The 19,723-nt window shown below is 40.4% G+C and overlaps 1 protein-coding gene across 1 annotated transcript in view; it reads left to right on the top strand.

The window, feature by feature from the left end:
- Nucleotides 1-18,535, top strand: part of LOC136862731 (LIM homeobox transcription factor 1-beta) — a 263,477-nt gene extending 244,942 nt beyond the window's left edge. Inside the window, exon 6 of the mRNA XM_067138957.2 lies at nucleotides 18,333-18,535. Coding sequence (XP_066995058.1) covers nucleotides 18,333-18,535 — 203 coding nt within the window. The remainder of the gene's footprint in view (nucleotides 1-18,332) is intronic.
- Nucleotides 18,536-19,723: the final 1,188 nt, after the last annotated feature.

The raw sequence follows: 19,723 nt of genomic DNA, 5'->3' as shown, positions 1-19,723 counted from the left end.
GGAACTCCATTTCACAGGAAGATATTATTATCATCACATATTCGATAGTTTTTATGTGAGAACTGCTGCCTTCATTTCTTCCATAAAAAACATGGGATTCCAAAAATACTGTTTCGATACACATAGCGGAACCTATACACACGTGCTTGACGTTGAGGAAGTGGTTATCTTAGATGTGTGTGATTAAAATGATATTCGTCTTTCACACTCCGATAGTTTATAACGTTGCGTTCAATTTTATAAAGACTTTCTTAAATTATAATAATTGCAGCTAATATTAAAGAAACAGCTGAGACAGGGTTGATCGAGAGGTCACCTTTGAAACTTGATGTTACGTGGATAGGATAATATTGTCATTTGTATTCTGGTTGCTAATCTGAGTGCTTTCTCGTAAGGAATGAAGAGGACACATATCTTAATTAACTTTAATTAGAAAATAGTGCTGGGTAGGGGGAGCGAGATAGTCGTGGTCCCTTAAATTGTGCCGTCACCCTATAACTTATACCCGTAAATACTTCGAGTAACGCCACTGAAATAAATTGGCTTATTAATAGTGACCCGACTGGAACATTATTCGTATTTTGATCTTAGCAAGAATTGCACCGAAACAGAACACAAAGGCATAAAAGAAGACAAGGAACCATGTAATGATTTTAAATATTTTAATAATATGGACTTAGTGAACGTATGTAGGCATTTCGAATCCAAGCCATTTAAACCGCCTGCGCGTCAATTTTGATGTTCCGTTTAACTCTACCAGATGACAGAGGACAGGATCTCTGTTGGGCGATCTGTGACTGAGTGTTTTTTTCCGAGTAAATACCAAATGTGTCACCAGAGATCTTTTATATTTCGACACCGTACGACACGGATTGTCGAAAGAACTTCCTCTACCGGGTTTGAACCAGCGATCCTGGGATCCATAGGTGAACACTCTACCAGTGATCTACACAGAGAGCTCTCTAATGTGCATCATACGGCTCTAGAGCTCAATAAATGTGTATTAGCCGTACTGTACTGCGCTGGCTATTGTCATTGTCAGCCATGTTTGTTTATATTGTGAGGAAAACCATGTGTTTGTCTATCGTGCGCGGTTCCCAAGAAATTAAATTGCGTATGACTTTCAGTGCCGGGAGTGTCTGAGGACATGTTCGACTCGGCAGGTGCAGGTCATTTGATTTGACTCCCGTGGGCGACCTGCGCGTCGTGATGAGGATGAAATGATGATGAAGATTGCACATGTACACCCAGCCCCGGCGCCAGAAAATTAACGAATGATGGATGAAATTCCCGACCCTGGCCGGGAATCGAACCCGGGACCCCTGTGACCAAAGGCCAGCACGCAAACCATTTAGCCATGGAGCCGGACCGGTTCACAATAAGTTTTCATGTATGAGGGCCATTCAAAAAGGAATTAGCCGGAGGCTCAAAACTGAAAGGATCGTAATGCAATTGCCTGCGAAAGATGGTGCGATTCCTATAAGAGCGCCGAGGTCCTAAACTCGCCGCTGGAGGGACATGGGTGCACACCGCGTGACGACAGGGCGAGTACGCGCACGCGTTGATCGTCCACTGCACCCACTCATGCTGAAAACAGTGAAATAGAGGCTTCAGAAGAAGAGCAAACGGGTGTAGAGCGGTTCCTGACAGCAGAAGGAGAGAGGAGAACGATAATTCATCGAAGAATGGTACAAATGTACGGAGAGCACTGCATGTCCGTTGCAAGGGTCAAGGCAAGGCACAAGCGATTCAGGGAAGGATGGGTGTCGTTGGCCGATGATGCACGGTCTGGAACGACACACCGCATTACCGATGCCATTGTCCAGTAGGTGGTTGCCCTCATTATGCATGACCGGCGAGTTACGGTAGCAGCCATTACCGCAGAGGTCGGAGCGAGCGTCGGAAGTGTTCACGCCATCATTAAATGTCGCTAAAAGTGCGCCCAATGGGTGCCTCACAGTATTCAACCAGCCCAGGAAGCATGTCGAATGGACCTCTCTCCTGAACATCTGCTGCGCTATGCCAAGCAAGGGAATGAGTTCCTGTCACGAGTGGCTGTTGGAGACGAGACATGGTGTCATCATATCGAATCCGAGTCAAAACGAAAAGGTCTCCAATGGAAGTATGCAGGGTCACTGCCACCTAAAATGTCCAACGTGAGGTAAGCAAACGATTTACCTCGGACACCGACGTCAAGCAGTACGTTCGGAACTGGTTCACAACGCAGCCCCAAGAATTTTACGAGACCCGCATTCACCACCGGAGTGGGACAAGTGTCTCAACAGTGTTGGGCAATACTTTTGAAATAACGGTACAGATTTTCATTTTATAGCCTGCGGCTCGTTTCTTTTTTGAATGACCCTTATATACATATGCGCATCTTCCCATAAACGGTTCTTTCCCCTAATGCACCTATTTCCCAGGAATTACAGTACTTAAAGGTAGAAGAATGGATTTTTTCAGCCACATAGTCACAGAGTTATACATTTACTGGTTATTATATGTTTCTAACTTTGAAAAGAAGAGATAATTAAATGTTTATCATGAACGTTTGAATATTTAGACATACATGTTTTAAAATGACGTTTATCAATATAGCGCTTGTGTAAAAACAGTAATAATACAAAATACATGTTTGTACATCTCAACTAATTTTACTGACGGGGTTTAAATAACTACCCAAGTAAAAGGCATATGAACATAGAGAATTAAGGTGGCAATGATAAGGGTTCCATTTCGTCACAATCTCCTATTAAACGATAGAAAATACGTCTTTGCATAACAATAAATCATAACGTTAATGACATTTAATTAGATAACGGGTTAAAACTGAAATGTATGACGCAAACGTGTTAAGCATCTGGAAGAAAAAGACGTAAATTATGCACACTGTACTCTTAGGCAAGAGTGGTATTTTTACGTGGTTCCAGGATAAAAGCGGGAAAAAAGTATTGTCATTTTAAAGCTCGTATATTACTCTGTTTAAATCAGCTGATTTTCTTTCATCTCTACTAAAGAGATTACGTATTGTGGATTTTCCAATCTGATGATGTGAGGTAGATGTGTCGTTTAAATACCTTAACTTCATCTTTACCACTTATTTCCCAATATTTACATTTGTGGTTCAAAAGATAACTTTTTTCTGAAACTGTCACTTCCTTTAACGTGAAATTTTCAGCTTGATAGTTTCATAGTTGAGCATCAATCTGAAATTAAAAAAATAGCTGCAGGATGAAAACTTTCCACTCAAAGAAATGGGATATTTCTAAAAACTCAACTAAGGCATTCATTTCAAAAGTACTTGTATCTCTTGAGAAACATATCACTTTGCAAGATCAGATTACTGCCCACACCGTGAAGATATAGCAAGAAGAAATTGAAATCAATAGCTTGGATGGTTTCGGAGATAATGCCCCATCTATATATATATAAAATAAGAGTTTTGTCTGTACATTGCTCAGAATTTGAAAAGAATGGTATTTCTGTACCGGTCATGTCCAAAGTAACAAGGAAATGCACTTTTTAATTTTCCGTAATTTCTGTCTGTCTGTCTGTCTGTCTTCTATCTGTCTGTCTGTATGTATGTGTACGCATCACTAGAAAACGGCTAAAGATAATTTAATAAAAATCGGTATGCAAAGTCGGGGAATAAGTCGCTGCAATCTAGGATATAAATAATTGTTTTCACGGTAAGTGAAATGGTAGTTTAAGGGAAGGCCAAACTTTAATTCTTAAATATTTACGTTATGAGTAGTCCTTTCTCAGTGAAAACTGGTATTCATAGTCGGTGAACGAGCCACTATAATCTAGGCTATAGATAATTCTATTCACGCTGAGCGAAATGGTAGTTTAGGGGAAGGCCTAAAATTTTATTCTGAATTATTTATATTATTAGTGGTAGTATCGATGAATACTACCTAAGCAAAGTTATATAGAATTACATTTCCGGCCATTTATGTCTTATACATTTTTACCGTACCGGCTATGATAACACAGATATTCATGAATTTGTATTTTTGTTGATAAGTCCATACCAACGCCGAGCCACGAAAAATGGGTTAACAGAATTTAATAAAAATCGATATATAAAGTTGGGGAATAAGAAACAACAGTTTAAGCTATAAACAAATTTATTCACCCTTGACGAAATTGCAGTTTAGGGGAAGGCGCCTAAAATGTAATATTTAAATACCTATGTTATTGGTCCTTACATAACAAAAGTTATAGGAATACAACTTCCGATCATTTATGTTTTATTCGGGTTTACCGTACCGACTATGATAAGAGTGGTATTTCAGAGTCGGAAGAAAACTAAATGTGAAGACCTACAATAACTCAAAAGCGCATAACATTGATCAACAATAACATTACATTGACCATTGTTTGTTGTGATGTTCTTTGTCTCTTATGCTGCCTCTGAACTCTGATAGATGGGTCTACCGCTGCGTACCGAATATAACAGTCTGACTGAATACTGGCGGGAAATAGCTGGGGAGTTACAACACTTTCTTCTTAAGCATGCCATTCTTCTGGTTCATACAAACATTCTCTGGTACAGTTGGTACGTAACTCACTGGTTCATCATAGTATTCCAGCTATTCGATCTCTGCTCTGACGCGCTGTTTTGAATGAGCAGTGTGCATACTTAGGTAGAGCCTCACTTATTGGTAGTAGTATGGCCTGGTCTAGAACAGGGGTGGTGCGTGGTATTGTTGCAGGGTTACACAACTCCCAATAATTTTGCACTTCATTTGTCGTCTTTTCTTCTAATGTTTTAGTTTAATAAACTTAACATGTGTTCGGAAACATGTTCAAATAAACCATCTTCTGTCCCTCGCTGTACTAATGCTTCGTAACGGACCGAAAAACGCTGTTGGCTTCGAATCGAACTCAGGGGGTTGCTTTCCTATGGCAACTCCCTAGCGCACAGTGCGGCGCAGTGTACCTCAGCAGAGACGAGCCTAAGCCTGTAGAGCATCAGGTAGCATGCTCACCAGTATCGGTCTCAGGGAGTTGCACGAGACTAGCAAGTCCCCTATCGAGAAACAGTTCCAAATGTCCCCGTTAGATTGCTCTACTCTGTGGAGATTACTTAATTCCAACTTTCTCCCCTCTCCCAAAAGTAATTCATTTCCATTTTTTGAATTTACAAATTTAATTTACGTTGCACCGACGCAGATAGGTCTTACGGTGAGAATGGGATAGGAAAGGGTTAGGCGTTGGAAGGAAGCGACCGTGGATTTCATTAAGGCACATCCACAGCATTTGCCTGATGTAAAAATGGGAAAACGCGGAAAACCATCTTCAGGGCTTCCGACAGTGGTGTTCGAACAACACCTTACCCCGAATGCAAGCTCACAGCTGCGAGACCCTAACCACACGGCCAACTTGCTGGGTAATTTATTTCCCACGTCATATCAGACCTCCCACAATATTACCAACATCTTCCTTCAATGAAAAAAGGAGGCAAATTTTCAATTCAAATGACGCAAAAGTAACTGTACCAGGCTGGGTGACTCAGACAGTTGAGGCGCTGGCCTTCTGACCCCAACGTGGCAGGTTCGATCCTGGCTCAGTCCGGTGGTATTTGAAGGTGCTCAAATACATCAGCCTTGTGTCTGTAGATTTACTGGTATGTAAAAGAACTCCAGCACCTCGGCGTCTCCGAAAACCGTAAAAAGTGGTTAGTGAGACGTAAAGCCAATAACATTATTATTAAGAGTAACTCTAATTACAGTGTATAATTAGTCTCTCATTTTCTGGGTTGTAATTGCCCGATATATTACACTTTTAGTAGGAATGTAGTTCATTACTTAGCGATAATAGAGTTTCTTGTTATTTCTGTAAGCAATAATAATGCGATATTGAAATTGTTGCTGCAACACCCAGCTTCAGATACCACCAGCCGCCACTGGTCTAGAATAACAATTTAGGCCTATTCCAAATTATAGCACCATAATTCACTAAATAACTCAAAATTCAACCCTAAAAAGAGACGTTTCTTAAGAAAACCTTCTTCCTCTTCACTTTTATTAAATTCTACATTAATTTCATTCCAAATTAGCTGTGAAGAAGGGGTTTCTCCTGTAGCTTGGAGGAAAAATTTGCCTCCTAGTCAGATAGATTTTTCCGCCACCAGTGTAGTGAATTAAGATTTTTCGACTCATCGGGTACTCATAGGAAACAGATTATTAAAAGGGCGTAGTTTTGCCCTGAGAATCTCCACTATTCGACACCCTCCCCGCCCAAAAAAGACCAAGAGTGTTCACGGATCACGGCTGTCTGCGGCTTTGATCATTCCAGCTCTGGTACTTTGGACTGTTAGATCGGCAGCATAATCCTGTTCGTTAAAAGTGAGAAAATGTGTGGTTTTTCATTTGATCAAGTATTTCATATGAAGGCTTTGCATTCAGTCGCGCCATTCATACCGACGTCATTGTAATGACGTATGTTCATTTCAGTTGAAAAAAACACTAAGACAATCTTTCTGAGGATGTAAAAATGCAGGTGGAGAGTGAGTGTCTACCATTTTAATGAAAACTTCCCAACCTGATTGTGACTGATGGTAGGCAAGCGGGCCTACCATTACAATGAAAATTCCCTAACTCAGTCTTCATATGAGAAAAGACGTTTGGTAACTTCCCCGTCGCGTTTCTAGGTTAACGTTAAGAGCTATGGAATTTAATACAATCTTGCTCACAACGCGTACACTACCTAAGCTAGAATTCTGTATACAATATAAAATTCCCTAGCGAAGCGCGGGTACATCAGCTAGTTAGTAATATTTCTAACCCAGCTTGAAAAACAACATTTAAGAAATAAATCGTTGATATAATACTTTTCAGATTAATCTACCAATTATTATACCGAATGTATCAAGACTAAACTACACAATTTCATGTGTGGTATCATCATACAGAGAGAATACAACATGGGTAGGGAAATGCATTACTGCAGAGTTATCCGATCCTTAAGTTCATTCATAATCAACAGCAGCCGAATACAAGACAGACTTAATGTACCCCCAAGGGGTTTAAGGCAGGGGAGGTGGTGGCTAAACAACTGGTCCGCTTCTACCGATCCAGCGCCCTGGGTGATACGCATTAAGGTGCCTGCGGACAATCGAAATGTGCGGGAGCAGCATCACGCGTGAAGTATGGCTGTCGACGGAATGCTAGTGGTATGACTTCCAAGTAATCAGACAATGGAGTACGCATAGAACCTGTGTACATTTGCCCAATAAGCCTGTCCGGGACTTCAGGATAATCCCTCTAATCATGCCACATGGTGCTCTTTTAGGAATCTTCGAATGGTGTTGACATCGTGCGCTCTTACATTATCATACATGAATACATGAATACCTGACTCGTTTTCTCCAAGTTGCCTCGCGCGAGGAATCTCATTTAACACTAAGATCTCGTCAATGTACCGTCGAAAAGCTATAGATACATTTCGACTGATCAGGAGATCGGTTTTTGTGTCAAAACTTCCGCTGCACACACAATAAGAGATCCACTTCCATAAGCAATGACAGACCGTATATATGTCGGATGAAATTGCTCCCCTTGTCTTCTCTAGACTCACAGACGACCATCTGAATTATATAACGCGAAACGATATTCATCCGAGATCAGGAAGAAACCAGTGTCTTAGCTGCCAGTGCAAATGATCTCTAGCAAACTGCAGTCTCCTGCCACTATGTCGTCTGTCCAATGCAGAGACTTGAGAGGGTCGTCAGGATCTTAAATTGGCCTCTAGAAGTCTGTTTCTGACGGTTTGGTCACTAATTCGTACTGTGGTCTGATGCTGTAACTTAGCGGTTTCGGAGAACTCGTAGATGCAAACGGCGATCCTGCGGGAGGGTTATTTTCTCTGGTGGTCCGTACCAGGGCACCTAGCAACACTTTCAATCTCCTGGAATTGTTTCCACATGCATCACACCTAGTATCCTGGCTATGTATTTCTGCGAGTAGCTTTGGCTTTACGTCGCACCGACACAGATAGTTCTTATGGAGCCGGTGAGATATGAAAGTGCTAGGAGTTGGAAGAAAGCGGCCCTGACGTTAATTAAAGTACAGGCACATCATTTGCCTGGTGTGAAAATGGGGGAGCAAAAACAAAACCTCTTTAGGGTTGCCAACAGTAGGGTTCGAACTCTGCGAGTAGCCTTCATGGAACAGTGTAAATGCACGAGCGAACCACGGTCACCTTGGTTATGTCACTCACGTACACTGCTGAAAAATAAAATAAAATAAAATAAATTTGGTCATATCCTCAGATGTTCGTTACTACATTGTACGAATGCATAGTGGGACGGCGCCGTTCTTACACGTCGCACCTGAGTGGTAAGCCGTGTATATTATGCCTCCTGATGGCATCCTACACAGTATTTTCCCATCCAGTGCTTCAGAAAGGTTTCTGCGTGTTGGCGGGATATTCCTCTTCTTGATCCTTCTCTTTAATATGACCCATACATGCTCAAGTGAGCTGATGTTTGTGCGCTGTACTTTCGACTCCATTTGGAGATCTGAAAATCGTAGATAAGATCTCCAACGACTTGTGCATTACGACTTTTCAGAAAGAAATCAGGTCCTACACATGTAGCAACAGAAGAAATGTGATTACCCTCTATACCTCTGATGTATGTTGGACCAATTAGTATGGGCAATGTAATGCATAACTAAATTACATGTGGCTCAATATAGTTTCCAGAGAAAACAGAATTGGAGAAAAATTAATCTAGATAAAAGTGGGAAGCAAATATAGGGTGGTTCAGATAATCAGTTCCTCATTGCAGTGAGTTATATATATATTGCTAGTTGCTTTACGTCGCACCGACACAGATAGGTCTTATGGCGACAATGGGACAGGAAAGGTCTAGGAGTGGGAAGGAAGCGGCCGTGGCCTTAATTAAGGTACAGCCCCAGCATTTGCCTGGTGTGAAAATGGGAAACCACGGAAAATCATCTTCAGGGCTGCCGACAGTGGGGTTCGAACCCACTATCTTCCGAATACTGGATACTGGCCGCACTTAAGGAGTTGTATATTGAGAACGAACAAACCTCAAACGTTTGCTTAACACTGCATATTGAGGAAGTTACTGTTCCGATCTGTATCTTTCAAATAGTATATTTTTTATTTACTACGTCATTTAAATATTTAGACAAACTCTTTACAACAAAAGATGAATTATATCCCCCCCCCCCAAGTAGTTTCAGTTTCATTAAAAAATTTATGTGTATACCTGAATACCACGCGTGTTGCTGTATCGCCTACACATAGGCTGTATATGAATGAATGAATGATGAATGAACTGTCGAGAAGGAACAATGCGAACAGGATCTTCCACAACTCCAGTGATTAAGGTATTTGTAACTTATTACCGAGTGGAGTTCAAATACAGTCATAGGATATTCGATTGCCAGCCCACCCTTTCCCAAACGAAGGAGAACACGTGTTCGAAAATTACTTCTCAATAGATGCATCGTAGCTGAAGTGGTAGAACGGCAGGCTTCCTCTATACGTTATGTATTGTCCTGCGAAGTGGTGGGTTTAGTGGCATAGCCTAATAAATATCTTCGACGTATCGCATAGAAAGAAATTCAGCGGTCAAGTCACGAGATCGTGAAAGTCAGACCTATTGACCTTAATATCGAACCTGTCTGTTTGGAAATATAGCGTATATCTTGTTAACCACTCAGCGAGTTGCATGTGCAAAGGTGCCATCTTGTTGGTTCAACGTACGGAATCGATCATTATTAGAAACGTCTTCCAACCAGACAGGAAGGTCCCTCTTGTGAAAATACCAATATCGAACTCCACTATGTAATTAGAGAAGTAGGGGCCTATTACTTCATCTACAACTACACACAAAATATTTAAGGACTATCTTCCCTTGAACTGTATAATAATAATAATAATAATAATAATAATAATAATAATAATAATAATAATAATAATAATAATAATAATAATAATAATGTAGGTTGATTCCATCATGCCATCAAGTTAAAAGTATTGGGGACATCGATCTATGTCGGTGTCATGGTTACAACTGAAGTAGTGAGCTTCAGAGTTTGCTGAAGATGTTGGAGAGCTGTGCCTGTTTTTGGTCCGCGAGAGGTATTTTATTTCACTCAAACCCTCCGGACAAGTCCGGCTAGCCTCCCGATCCGCCACCTGGGACGCGCCTGATAGGGGAACAGGCTGAAACCCCCACGGGGCCCAGCATACGCCAGATTTCGCCCAGTTTGTATAGATGGAATATAGAGGAAAAAATTATCCCAGGAGATATATTGTCATTCTGAAAAAAATTCTCACACTTTTCGGAAAGGACGATTGAAATTTTATGGACACATTATCAGAATGAACACTAACAGGCTAACTAAAATAATTCTCAACCTGGCCCTTTCATTAAAAACCAAGAAAAGCTGGCTTCGTGAAATTGAAACAGATCTCCAGGAAATCAACATCTCAGAAGACATTGTACAGGACAGATGTAAATTCAGAACCAAAATCAACAATCACAACTTTGAAGACAAATCCAACACCAGAGCTACTATAACTTGGACAGAAGAATGAAGGAAGAAGCTCAGCGAGAGGATGAAGAGATTTGGGAGGAAAAGAAGGCCAACACATCAGCTAAGCAAGTTCAACCGTGCTCCTGAGTAGGGCATAACGATGTAATAATAATAATAATAATAATAATAATAATAATAATAATAATAATAATAATAATAATAATAATAATATGGCCTCAAATACCATACGTGGGCATTTTGATTTGACGATATAGGGTGCCATCATGTCGGTTTCGGCGTACTTTCTTTCCTCTGCCTCATACCAATGTTATCTGGATCTTGTGGCTGCTACATTACATGCAGTGAAGTTCACAACGAAGGAAATGGGCATGTTCCTGTTATCATAGTAAAGTGATGTAACGTAAGTATTGTATATTATGTGCGAAGCGTCATCGGTCAATCAATCAATCAATCAATCAATCAATCAATCAATCAATCAATCAATCAATCAATCAATCAATCAATCAATCAATCAATCAATCAATCAATCAATCAATCAATCAATCAATCAATCAATCAATCACCTCGAATCTGCATTTATGGCAGTCATCCAAGTGGCAGATTCTCTATCTGTTGTTTTCATAGTCTTTTCTTAAATTATTACAAAGAATTTGGAAATGTATTGAATATCTCCCTCGATAAATTATTCCAATCCCCAACTCACCAATTTTTCCTCTTAAAATTCCAAATTTATCTTCATTTTATGATCTTTCGTAGTTTTAAAAATGCCACTCAAACTTGTTCGTCTACAAATGTCATTCCACGCCATCTCTCCACTGATAACTCGGAACATAAGTTACCACTTAGTTGAGCAGCTCGTCTCTTTTCTCCCAAGTCTTCCCAGCCCAAATTTTGCAACATTTTTGTAACGCTACTCCACAATGGCAAAATATCTTACCCTAAAACTAGGGCGACCATCCATCCTGGTTTACGTAGGAAAATCCCGTTTTTAAAGGCATATCCTTCTGGTTGCGAACTTTTGCACAACAAATGTTTAGATATGTCCTTTATTCTCAAATGTTCTGTGAAACGCACTGCTTTCCAAAACAGCTTCATGTTTAACATAATTTTAAATAGTATAAATAAAAATATGTTGTGTATTTTTTATCATAACTTTCTTTCAACAATGTAAAGAAAATAGGCTTTTATAGCTTTAATTATGGATAAAGATAAGAACTGGACAAAGGTATAGTATTTCCGATCAGCCAATAAGAGAAGTACTTCAACACACATCGAAGGTGTTTTCAATTTTTCAGTTTTCACAGCAATCAGTACAATCCAGCGGTAACTTTCATGTGCTCAAAGAGGCAGCCAGTACAGGTTATAATCACCAATGTTGTTTGCTAGTTCTGCGCAGTAGAGAGTTTAATCACTATTAATTGATTTACCACCAGTACGTCGAAGGTTAAGCGTAAATCCATATTTAATGCTAAGGTAGGGGCCCTTTATTCTTTCATGAAGAAGGAAAAATCAGACAGTGGCATTCACTGTACCAAATGCTCTGTAGTATTTTCAATACTTAATGGAAAATGAGCAGAGTTCGTACGGCATATAAATACAAAAGAAACTTACATTGACGGACAACGCTGCAGCGTCCAGTGCATCATAAAGATTTATTCCGAGGTTAGATATTTTGTTCGAAGGAGGCGTAACTGACGCTGCCAAAGGATGTTTCGCGTTTTACACGGTGTAATACATTTTTTTCGGTCGAGTGACTGTACATTAGAACTTGTACAGAAATGTTTTGATCCCAGTATTCGTTTGCAAGAACAAACTCGGAGGCCATAGTGACGAATGTGATCAACCCCTTTGCAATTTCAGAATTGCGGAATGGCTTAAAAGAGGTAGTTATGTTACATAATTCATAGACTCCTCCAATCACAAGGCTACCAAACTTTTTTCACGTCTTGTGAGGTACTTCCGTCCTGCTAGTGGCGTAAATGTGAAAGTTCTCAATTTTCAAGACCAGTGTGTGGGAACGGCTGTTATTGTGTCTTCATACATGACACATTAGAAAACATTGAACTTGAAACCAAAGTTATCGATTTGTTTGCAGGTAACGCTAAGAGTATTTTCTGCTGAGCAGCAAGGGAAGGCAAATCAGTGTATATTGTTAAGGATTCCCTCAATAAAACACGTGTGGGCATGGGTTGCGCAGTCCATACTGTAAACAAATGTGCAAACTGCCATGTATTGCCTTCCATTTTATAATGAAAGTGTGGTGTAAAAAATCAGGGGTATTTTCGCATTTATGTAGTTAGGGAAGCTGCTTTGCGTGAGTTCTGTGACTTCGTTGAAGTTTAATATTCAAAGTTACTGAGGTTCAGAAAAATGACGTGGCTTTCATTGTTATGTGAAAAATTTGTTTCCGGCTTTGAAGTCATATTTCAGATCTCAAGAGAAGTGCGCTACTGTTATTAAATACCCTTTTTTGGTAATATCCTATTTGAATTGTGGATATATTTTACACACAGACAAGCGGTGGTTATGAACGCTGTGGTGTTGGAACTAGGTCAGCACGTATCTATGCTAGAAGCCTGAACAGCTTTAAAACTGAAACAGAAACTGGCAAACAGACGTAATCCTGCATTATTACCGCTGGTAGTTTTAGCAAAATTGAATGAATGTGAAGAAGAAGCAGAAGGGTTGGTTATCATTAAGGCTCGGAAGTTCATGCCCTGAAAAACTAAGAAATGTGCATGCAAATATGGTCTTAAAACTTGAAAATATGCCAATAAATATGCACTATTAAAATGAAAAAATGGCAGTAGACAAGTCAGGTTAGTATTGATAATAATAAACGTACATTTATTCCTTGGAGGTTGAAGCAGAAATGTCACTGCTGAGTGATGAATTGCAGTTCACAAACATCACTTTGCACAAATTTCCAACTGAAAACCATCGTCTGTTGTCTCGCAAAACACTTTTGTAACGTGAAAAACTTCTTTCCACATCACAAGGTGTTATTGGGGCATATTTAAAAGATGGTAACTGCTCCACAGAAAGAGGCAAGTCTCTTGGTGTGACAGACGGTTTTCCTTCGAGAATGTCTCGAATTAACTTATTGTTATTATTTCAATGTCTCGAATATTGCACAATTGTTTATAACCAAGATTTTTTGAAGTTACATAATTTACGTTTTTCTTTCACTTTTTGTCCTATACTACCAGGAACAGAATTTAGAATGGATATCGTTTTTTCGAAAACTGTAAGAATTTTCTTTAAGAGAGATCCTACAGCTCCTACGTTATGGCGGTTGGCAAAAAGGAAAAATTGGCATTTATAAAAATACGGTTATCTTCTAACTCAATGCCTGACAGAATATTTTGCACTGTTTGTATTGATGCAGCTTCGTTCGAGTCCAATGAATTTACAACCTGTTTGAGTACTTCTCTGTGCTGAGCATAATACAGAGCCATGTTCCATGTTCCAGCCATGTTCCCCATCGTGTTAAGATTGGCGCAGGAGGATCTTGGGTGCTGTTGATCTAAACAACTTGACTCTTGAAGGAGATTTAACAAACATCGATCTATCAATGGGAAAGAATTGCGTATTGGCTCAGCAATGCGATTAAAAGCATGTGCCAAACAAGTTATATGAATTAAGTTAGGAAAAATGCAATTCAGTGTTCGTCCTGATTTTACTATACCGGACGGCTCCATGGCTAAATGGTTAGCGTGCTGGCCTTTGGCCACAAGGGTCTTGGGTTCGATTCCCGGCAGGGTCGGAAATTTTAACCATCATTGGTTAATTTCTCTGGCACGGGGGCTGGGTGTAAGTGTCGTCTTCATCATCATTTCATCTTCATCACGACGCGCAGGTCGCCTACGGAAGTCAAATCAAAAGACCTGCACCTGGCGAGCCGAACATGTCCTTGGACACTACCGGCACTAAAAGCCATACGCCATTATTACCATACCGGACGAGTTGGCGCAGCTGTGAGCTCGCATCTGGGAGATAGTGGGTTCGAATCCCACTGTCGGCAGACCTGAAGATGGTTTTCCGTGGTTTCCCCATTTTCACACCAGGCAAATGCTGGGATTGTACCTTAATTAAGGCTACGGCCGTTTCATTCCCATTCCTAAACCTTCCCTGTCCCATTGTCGCCATAAAACCTTTGTGTGTCGGTGTGACGTAAAGAAAATAGAAAAAAAAGATTTTACCATACAAGTACCTGCATCGGTAACAAATAAATGTAGTCGGTCGTATTTGATTCTAGATGGCCATATTTATCACACCCTGCGTTACAGTTACATTGTTAGTGGCCGGCAATTCACGCACATTGAGAAGATATGATATCGTCTTTTGTTCCTTATTTAAGGCGCCCACAATTACATTACCAAAAAATCGGCCCTCAGAATCAGCGGTTTCATCAAGAGACAACCACACAAACTGATCCGCTAATTCAATTTGTAAATTTGACAATACGTTATTGTAACAACGTCCTACGTAAGTCTTACGCGATGTACTTGCTTCACTGTCGAGTGTATTTGGCAAGAAAATGTTTTAATGTGGGGTTATTAATTTTGTACAAGGGAATATCAGCAGCTAAAAATGCTTGGCACGAGCCGTAAGAAAATTCACTAATCCTACTTCCTAAACACTCTAGCAGTTGTTTTTGAACAGGCTCTCTATTTGCGAGTTTGCTATATAAATTCTCCTTATGTTTTGCTGTGTTTATGTGTTGAATTACTTGAAATCTTTTCTCACTCCCTGTAGTTTTCTCACACGCTCCACAGAACGGTACCTTATTATCTGTAGATATTAAGTCACCTGAAAACTCCTTTTGTAATTTACAAATTTACAACTCGAACTTGCTCTTATTTTCGGCATTTAAATAAATTTTTAACGGACACTTTATACGCGAAACATAGTTTGGTGACAACCAGTCCACAACACCGTTACATGACTCAATGGACAGCCAGTCGACAGCTAAGCACAAAACGTGAGGGTAGATGATGAAACAGGGGATTCACTGCTTGACATCATAACTCCTCACCACATGACAAGTTGCATCATCATGCGCAACATTACTGCCAACATCAACCAGATGGAAAAAGCTTATTAAAAGTACCGTAGAAAACCAGTAAACTGATTAAAATATGCCATATAGGTGCTAAAACATTAAAATAAGATGCATTTATCAAAATCACGAAAATATGCAGTTATATGCACCATAAAAGCATGTTCAAATGAATGAAAATTCCCTAATTCGTGCACATAATGCATAAGCATACATTCTTAACCCTTAAAGAAAAACATGCAAATGCATGAACTTCCGAGCCCTAGTTATCATCATCCATTTGAAGAAGTATGTTGCCTTATTCTACTCAACTTCTCCCGAGTATCTGGAGCAGTGGTCTTCTCCCTTTACTGAAGCTGATTTCTTCGGTCTGGTAACGCTTCAATCTGTGATAGAACGGGAAAACGTGCAGATTTCCTTAACTTTTTATTCCTGTAGTTCCCAGGAACAAATGCATGCCTCGGAACTCTTTGACGAGATTTCAAAAGTCCAAGTATTTGCCACTGTGGGTAAGATGAAAGAGTGGAACAGTGCCCGTACTCGGTGAAATCAGTGTATTTCCTTAAAGAACATGCTTTTCTGCCACAAATGCATCAAATGAAAGAGTGTTCTCTGTTACGAACCATTTGTGGACTAATGAGAAGTCTCAACTAAAAACATTAACTTTAAAATATTTAGCAATCACTAAATATATTTTCTCGGTGACGTGTAGTGAACAATTTTGGCAGTTATACACACAACAGAGAAGTATCTGTGAAAAGAAACAACCTAAATAGTAAAGCGAATTAACAATCCTATGTCTGACAAGTTTATTTAATTTAACTGAAAAGGGTTATGTCACTGTGATTGCTGTTAATTTTAAATTCATAATTTCGAATGTTTATAGAAGACTCTAGATTCATTGTCTGGCTTCTCGTAGAATAATGTGTATAGTGCCTGATGTCCTGCTTTATGCTTCTCAAAATCTGGTTAACCTACCTATAACGGTATCCAGTGTGTATATTTCACAAGCCGTAAGAGTACACAGATTATTTTAAACATATTGTATAGAAGCAAAATGTTCCCTCAGAAAGCTACCACTTTTACAGAAGAGAGAAAAGAGAAAATTGTTTTATACTGTATATATACACTGATCAGCCAGAACATTATGACCACCTATGTAATAGCCGGTATGCCCACTTTTGACACGAATAACAGCGGTGATGCGTCTTGGCATGGAAGCAATGATGCCTTGGTAGGTCACTGAAGGGAGTTGGCACCACATCTGCACCCACAAGCCGCCTAATTCCCATAAATTCCGGGGGAGGGGGCGATGAACTCTAACGCCACGTTCAATCACATCACGGATGTGTTCGGTCGGGTTAATATCTGGCGAGATGGTGGATCAGCACACTAATTGCAGCTCGCCACTATGTTCCCCGAACCACTCCATCACACTCCTGGCCTTGTGACATGGCGCATTATCTTGTTGAAAAATGCCACTGCCGTTGGGAAACATGATCGTCATGATGGGGTGTACGTCGTCTGCAACCAGTGCACGATACTTCTCGGCCATCATGGTGCCTTGCACGAGCTCCACTGGATCCATGGATGCCCACGTGAATGTTCCCCAGAGCATAATTGAGCCACCGCCAGCTTGTCTCCGTCCCGCAGTACAGGTGTCAAGGAGCTGTTCCCCTGGAAGACGACGGATTCGCACCCTCCCACCGGCATGATAAAGAACGTATCGGGATTCATCAGACCATGCAACGCTCTGCCACTGCGCCAATGTCCAGTGACGATGGTCACGTGCCATTTCAGTCGTAGTTGCCGATGTCGTGGTGTTAACATTGGCACATACATGGGTCGTCGGCTGCGGAGGTTCATCCTTAGGAGTGCTCGGTGCACTGTCTGTTCAGACACACTTGTACTCTACCCAGCATTAAAGTCATTTTACCAGTCTGCCCAGCCTGTGACGTCCAACATCTATAATGAGGGGTGGCTGCCCAACCCCTCGTCATTTGGACATGGTTTCACCTTGGTTTCGACACTTATTGAAGACACTCACCACTGTACTCCTAGAACACCCGACAAGTCGAGCAGTTTCCAAAATGCTCGTGCCTAACCTCCGGGCCATCACAATCTTCTCTCGGTCAATCTCAGATAGATCACGCACCTTTCCCATTCTACACACGGACAGCACGCTCACTGATACTACATGCACTGTGCGTGTGTCTGACAAACAGTCAATCCTCGTCAGGTGACGCTGCTATCGCCTGGACGGGTTTATATCGACAGTACGTAGGTGGTCATAATGTTCTGGGTGATCAGTGTACATCAACAGCTTCATGTGATGTAGTTTTGAGCCTGTTTATTTACTTTATATAGTTAATAATTTTGAGTGACTTCCTGGGCTGTGAACGTTATCTCCTTATTCTCCGTCCAGAATTTTTTGTCAGGATATACTGGATGGAGGTGGGTCATTCTATACAAATTGCCATCTTATCCCTCTATGATCCGGAAGGTTCGACATTCAGGCAAAAGGCCATCCGTATTTTGATTCAAGTCTGCCTGTAGTTTATCACTTACGGTATTGAAAAGCAGAGGGCCATATCTACTTGTAATTATGTCTCATCGTATCTTGAAATATTATTATCTGTATATTCATTTTGATGTTATAATTTTCTCCGAAAACTGTTGAAGTTGCTACTGGGACGTAAGACCAATTACAATTATGTTTTGATTTTCAGGTAACAGTGGGCAACATGATAAAGTGGATAACGGCTTTCTCAGTTTCCCGTACGCGGCACCTTCGCTGGATGGAGGAAGTCACCATCATCACATGTTCCTGCACCATCAACCACCACCCCTCGGTCTTAACCCAATCGACAGATTGTACTCCATGCAGACATCGTACTTCTGTGGCGAGGAGGCAGCTCTTGTGGACCAATAACGCGGCGCTAATGTGCTTATTTCTTACAGAACACTTCCTATCGTTGTACCAATTCCTCAGGTTATTTTTGCAAGCAAATGAAAGTGAATTTCGGGAATTGTATTCAAGTTTTCCAATTAGCCATTCCTCTGAATTGAAATCTCATATATTCTGGCTAGACATTGTAATTCATTAGAATGCAGCAATTTAAAGGACTCAACAAGACCTCTTCTGTTAGCCTACTTTTGACCGTATCTAAAATTTTGATGCTTCATGCAGTAGTCAGGGGGAAGTTTCGTGGCATCAAGAGACATTCGCAATGTATGACATGAGCTGCATTTAAAAGTTTCGGAACGTGGTTCGTGGCCACCTGTCAGGCGAATCAAATTCATACAAGAGAAATAAATGGAGAGAAGATTTTACGTCAGAGCCATCTACTCGTACGGTATAAAACTTGGATTCCTGATATCTGTCGGAATATGTTGCTTGTACTCCATATTTGTATTCCTATAGACCAACAGTCAAGAGATAAGACTCAATAAAGTAAAATATCAGCTAATGCATTGCATTATTTAAACTGTGACCATTTCTGGACAAAGATAATAGTTTTAGTCCTGTATATTTTTCCACTGCTTCTAGGTAATTATATGGTTAATCTAAGGGAAGAGGTTTATATTCACGAACTTCTGGGGATAGTGATAATTTCTTCATGCATTTCAAATTATATTTAAAGTTCCAAGTCTCCGGGTCATCGGAGAGTAGAAAATGATCTCATCCTTCAGTGTATGGACGAAGTATCTCGAGTGCATGTTTACAGGGACATGCACTATGAACGTATCTTTTCTCGCACTTACATAAACAGTATGAAGGAATAATGAGACGTGGAAGAATTGGCAGTACAGAGGAATCTAAACACTGGAAAGGAATATTCTACACAGTATTATCCACCCAATGTTTCTTAGTGGAGAACATTGAAGTAGGTGCAACAAGTAGCTGTATTTAATACACAGGAATCCTCCCATCACTAGGGTTATAAAATCATCAAGGCTGTGGTTGGCTGGCCATGTGGCTGGAATAGAAGATAATAATCACCGTAAGACACCTGTCTACAGGCTAGGAATGGTAAAGTTCAATTTTCATTGTAGTTAGTAGAAAGTTATATACATAAGAAACCAGATGAACAGAAAAATGAGGGAAGGTCAAAATGCA

Source organism: Anabrus simplex, chromosome 2, assembly GCF_040414725.1.
Source record: "Anabrus simplex isolate iqAnaSimp1 chromosome 2, ASM4041472v1, whole genome shotgun sequence".
Lineage (NCBI taxonomy): Eukaryota > Metazoa > Arthropoda > Insecta > Orthoptera > Tettigoniidae > Anabrus > Anabrus simplex.
The sequence above is the reverse complement of the archived record's forward strand: the minus strand, read 5'-3'. Positions and strand labels throughout refer to the sequence as shown.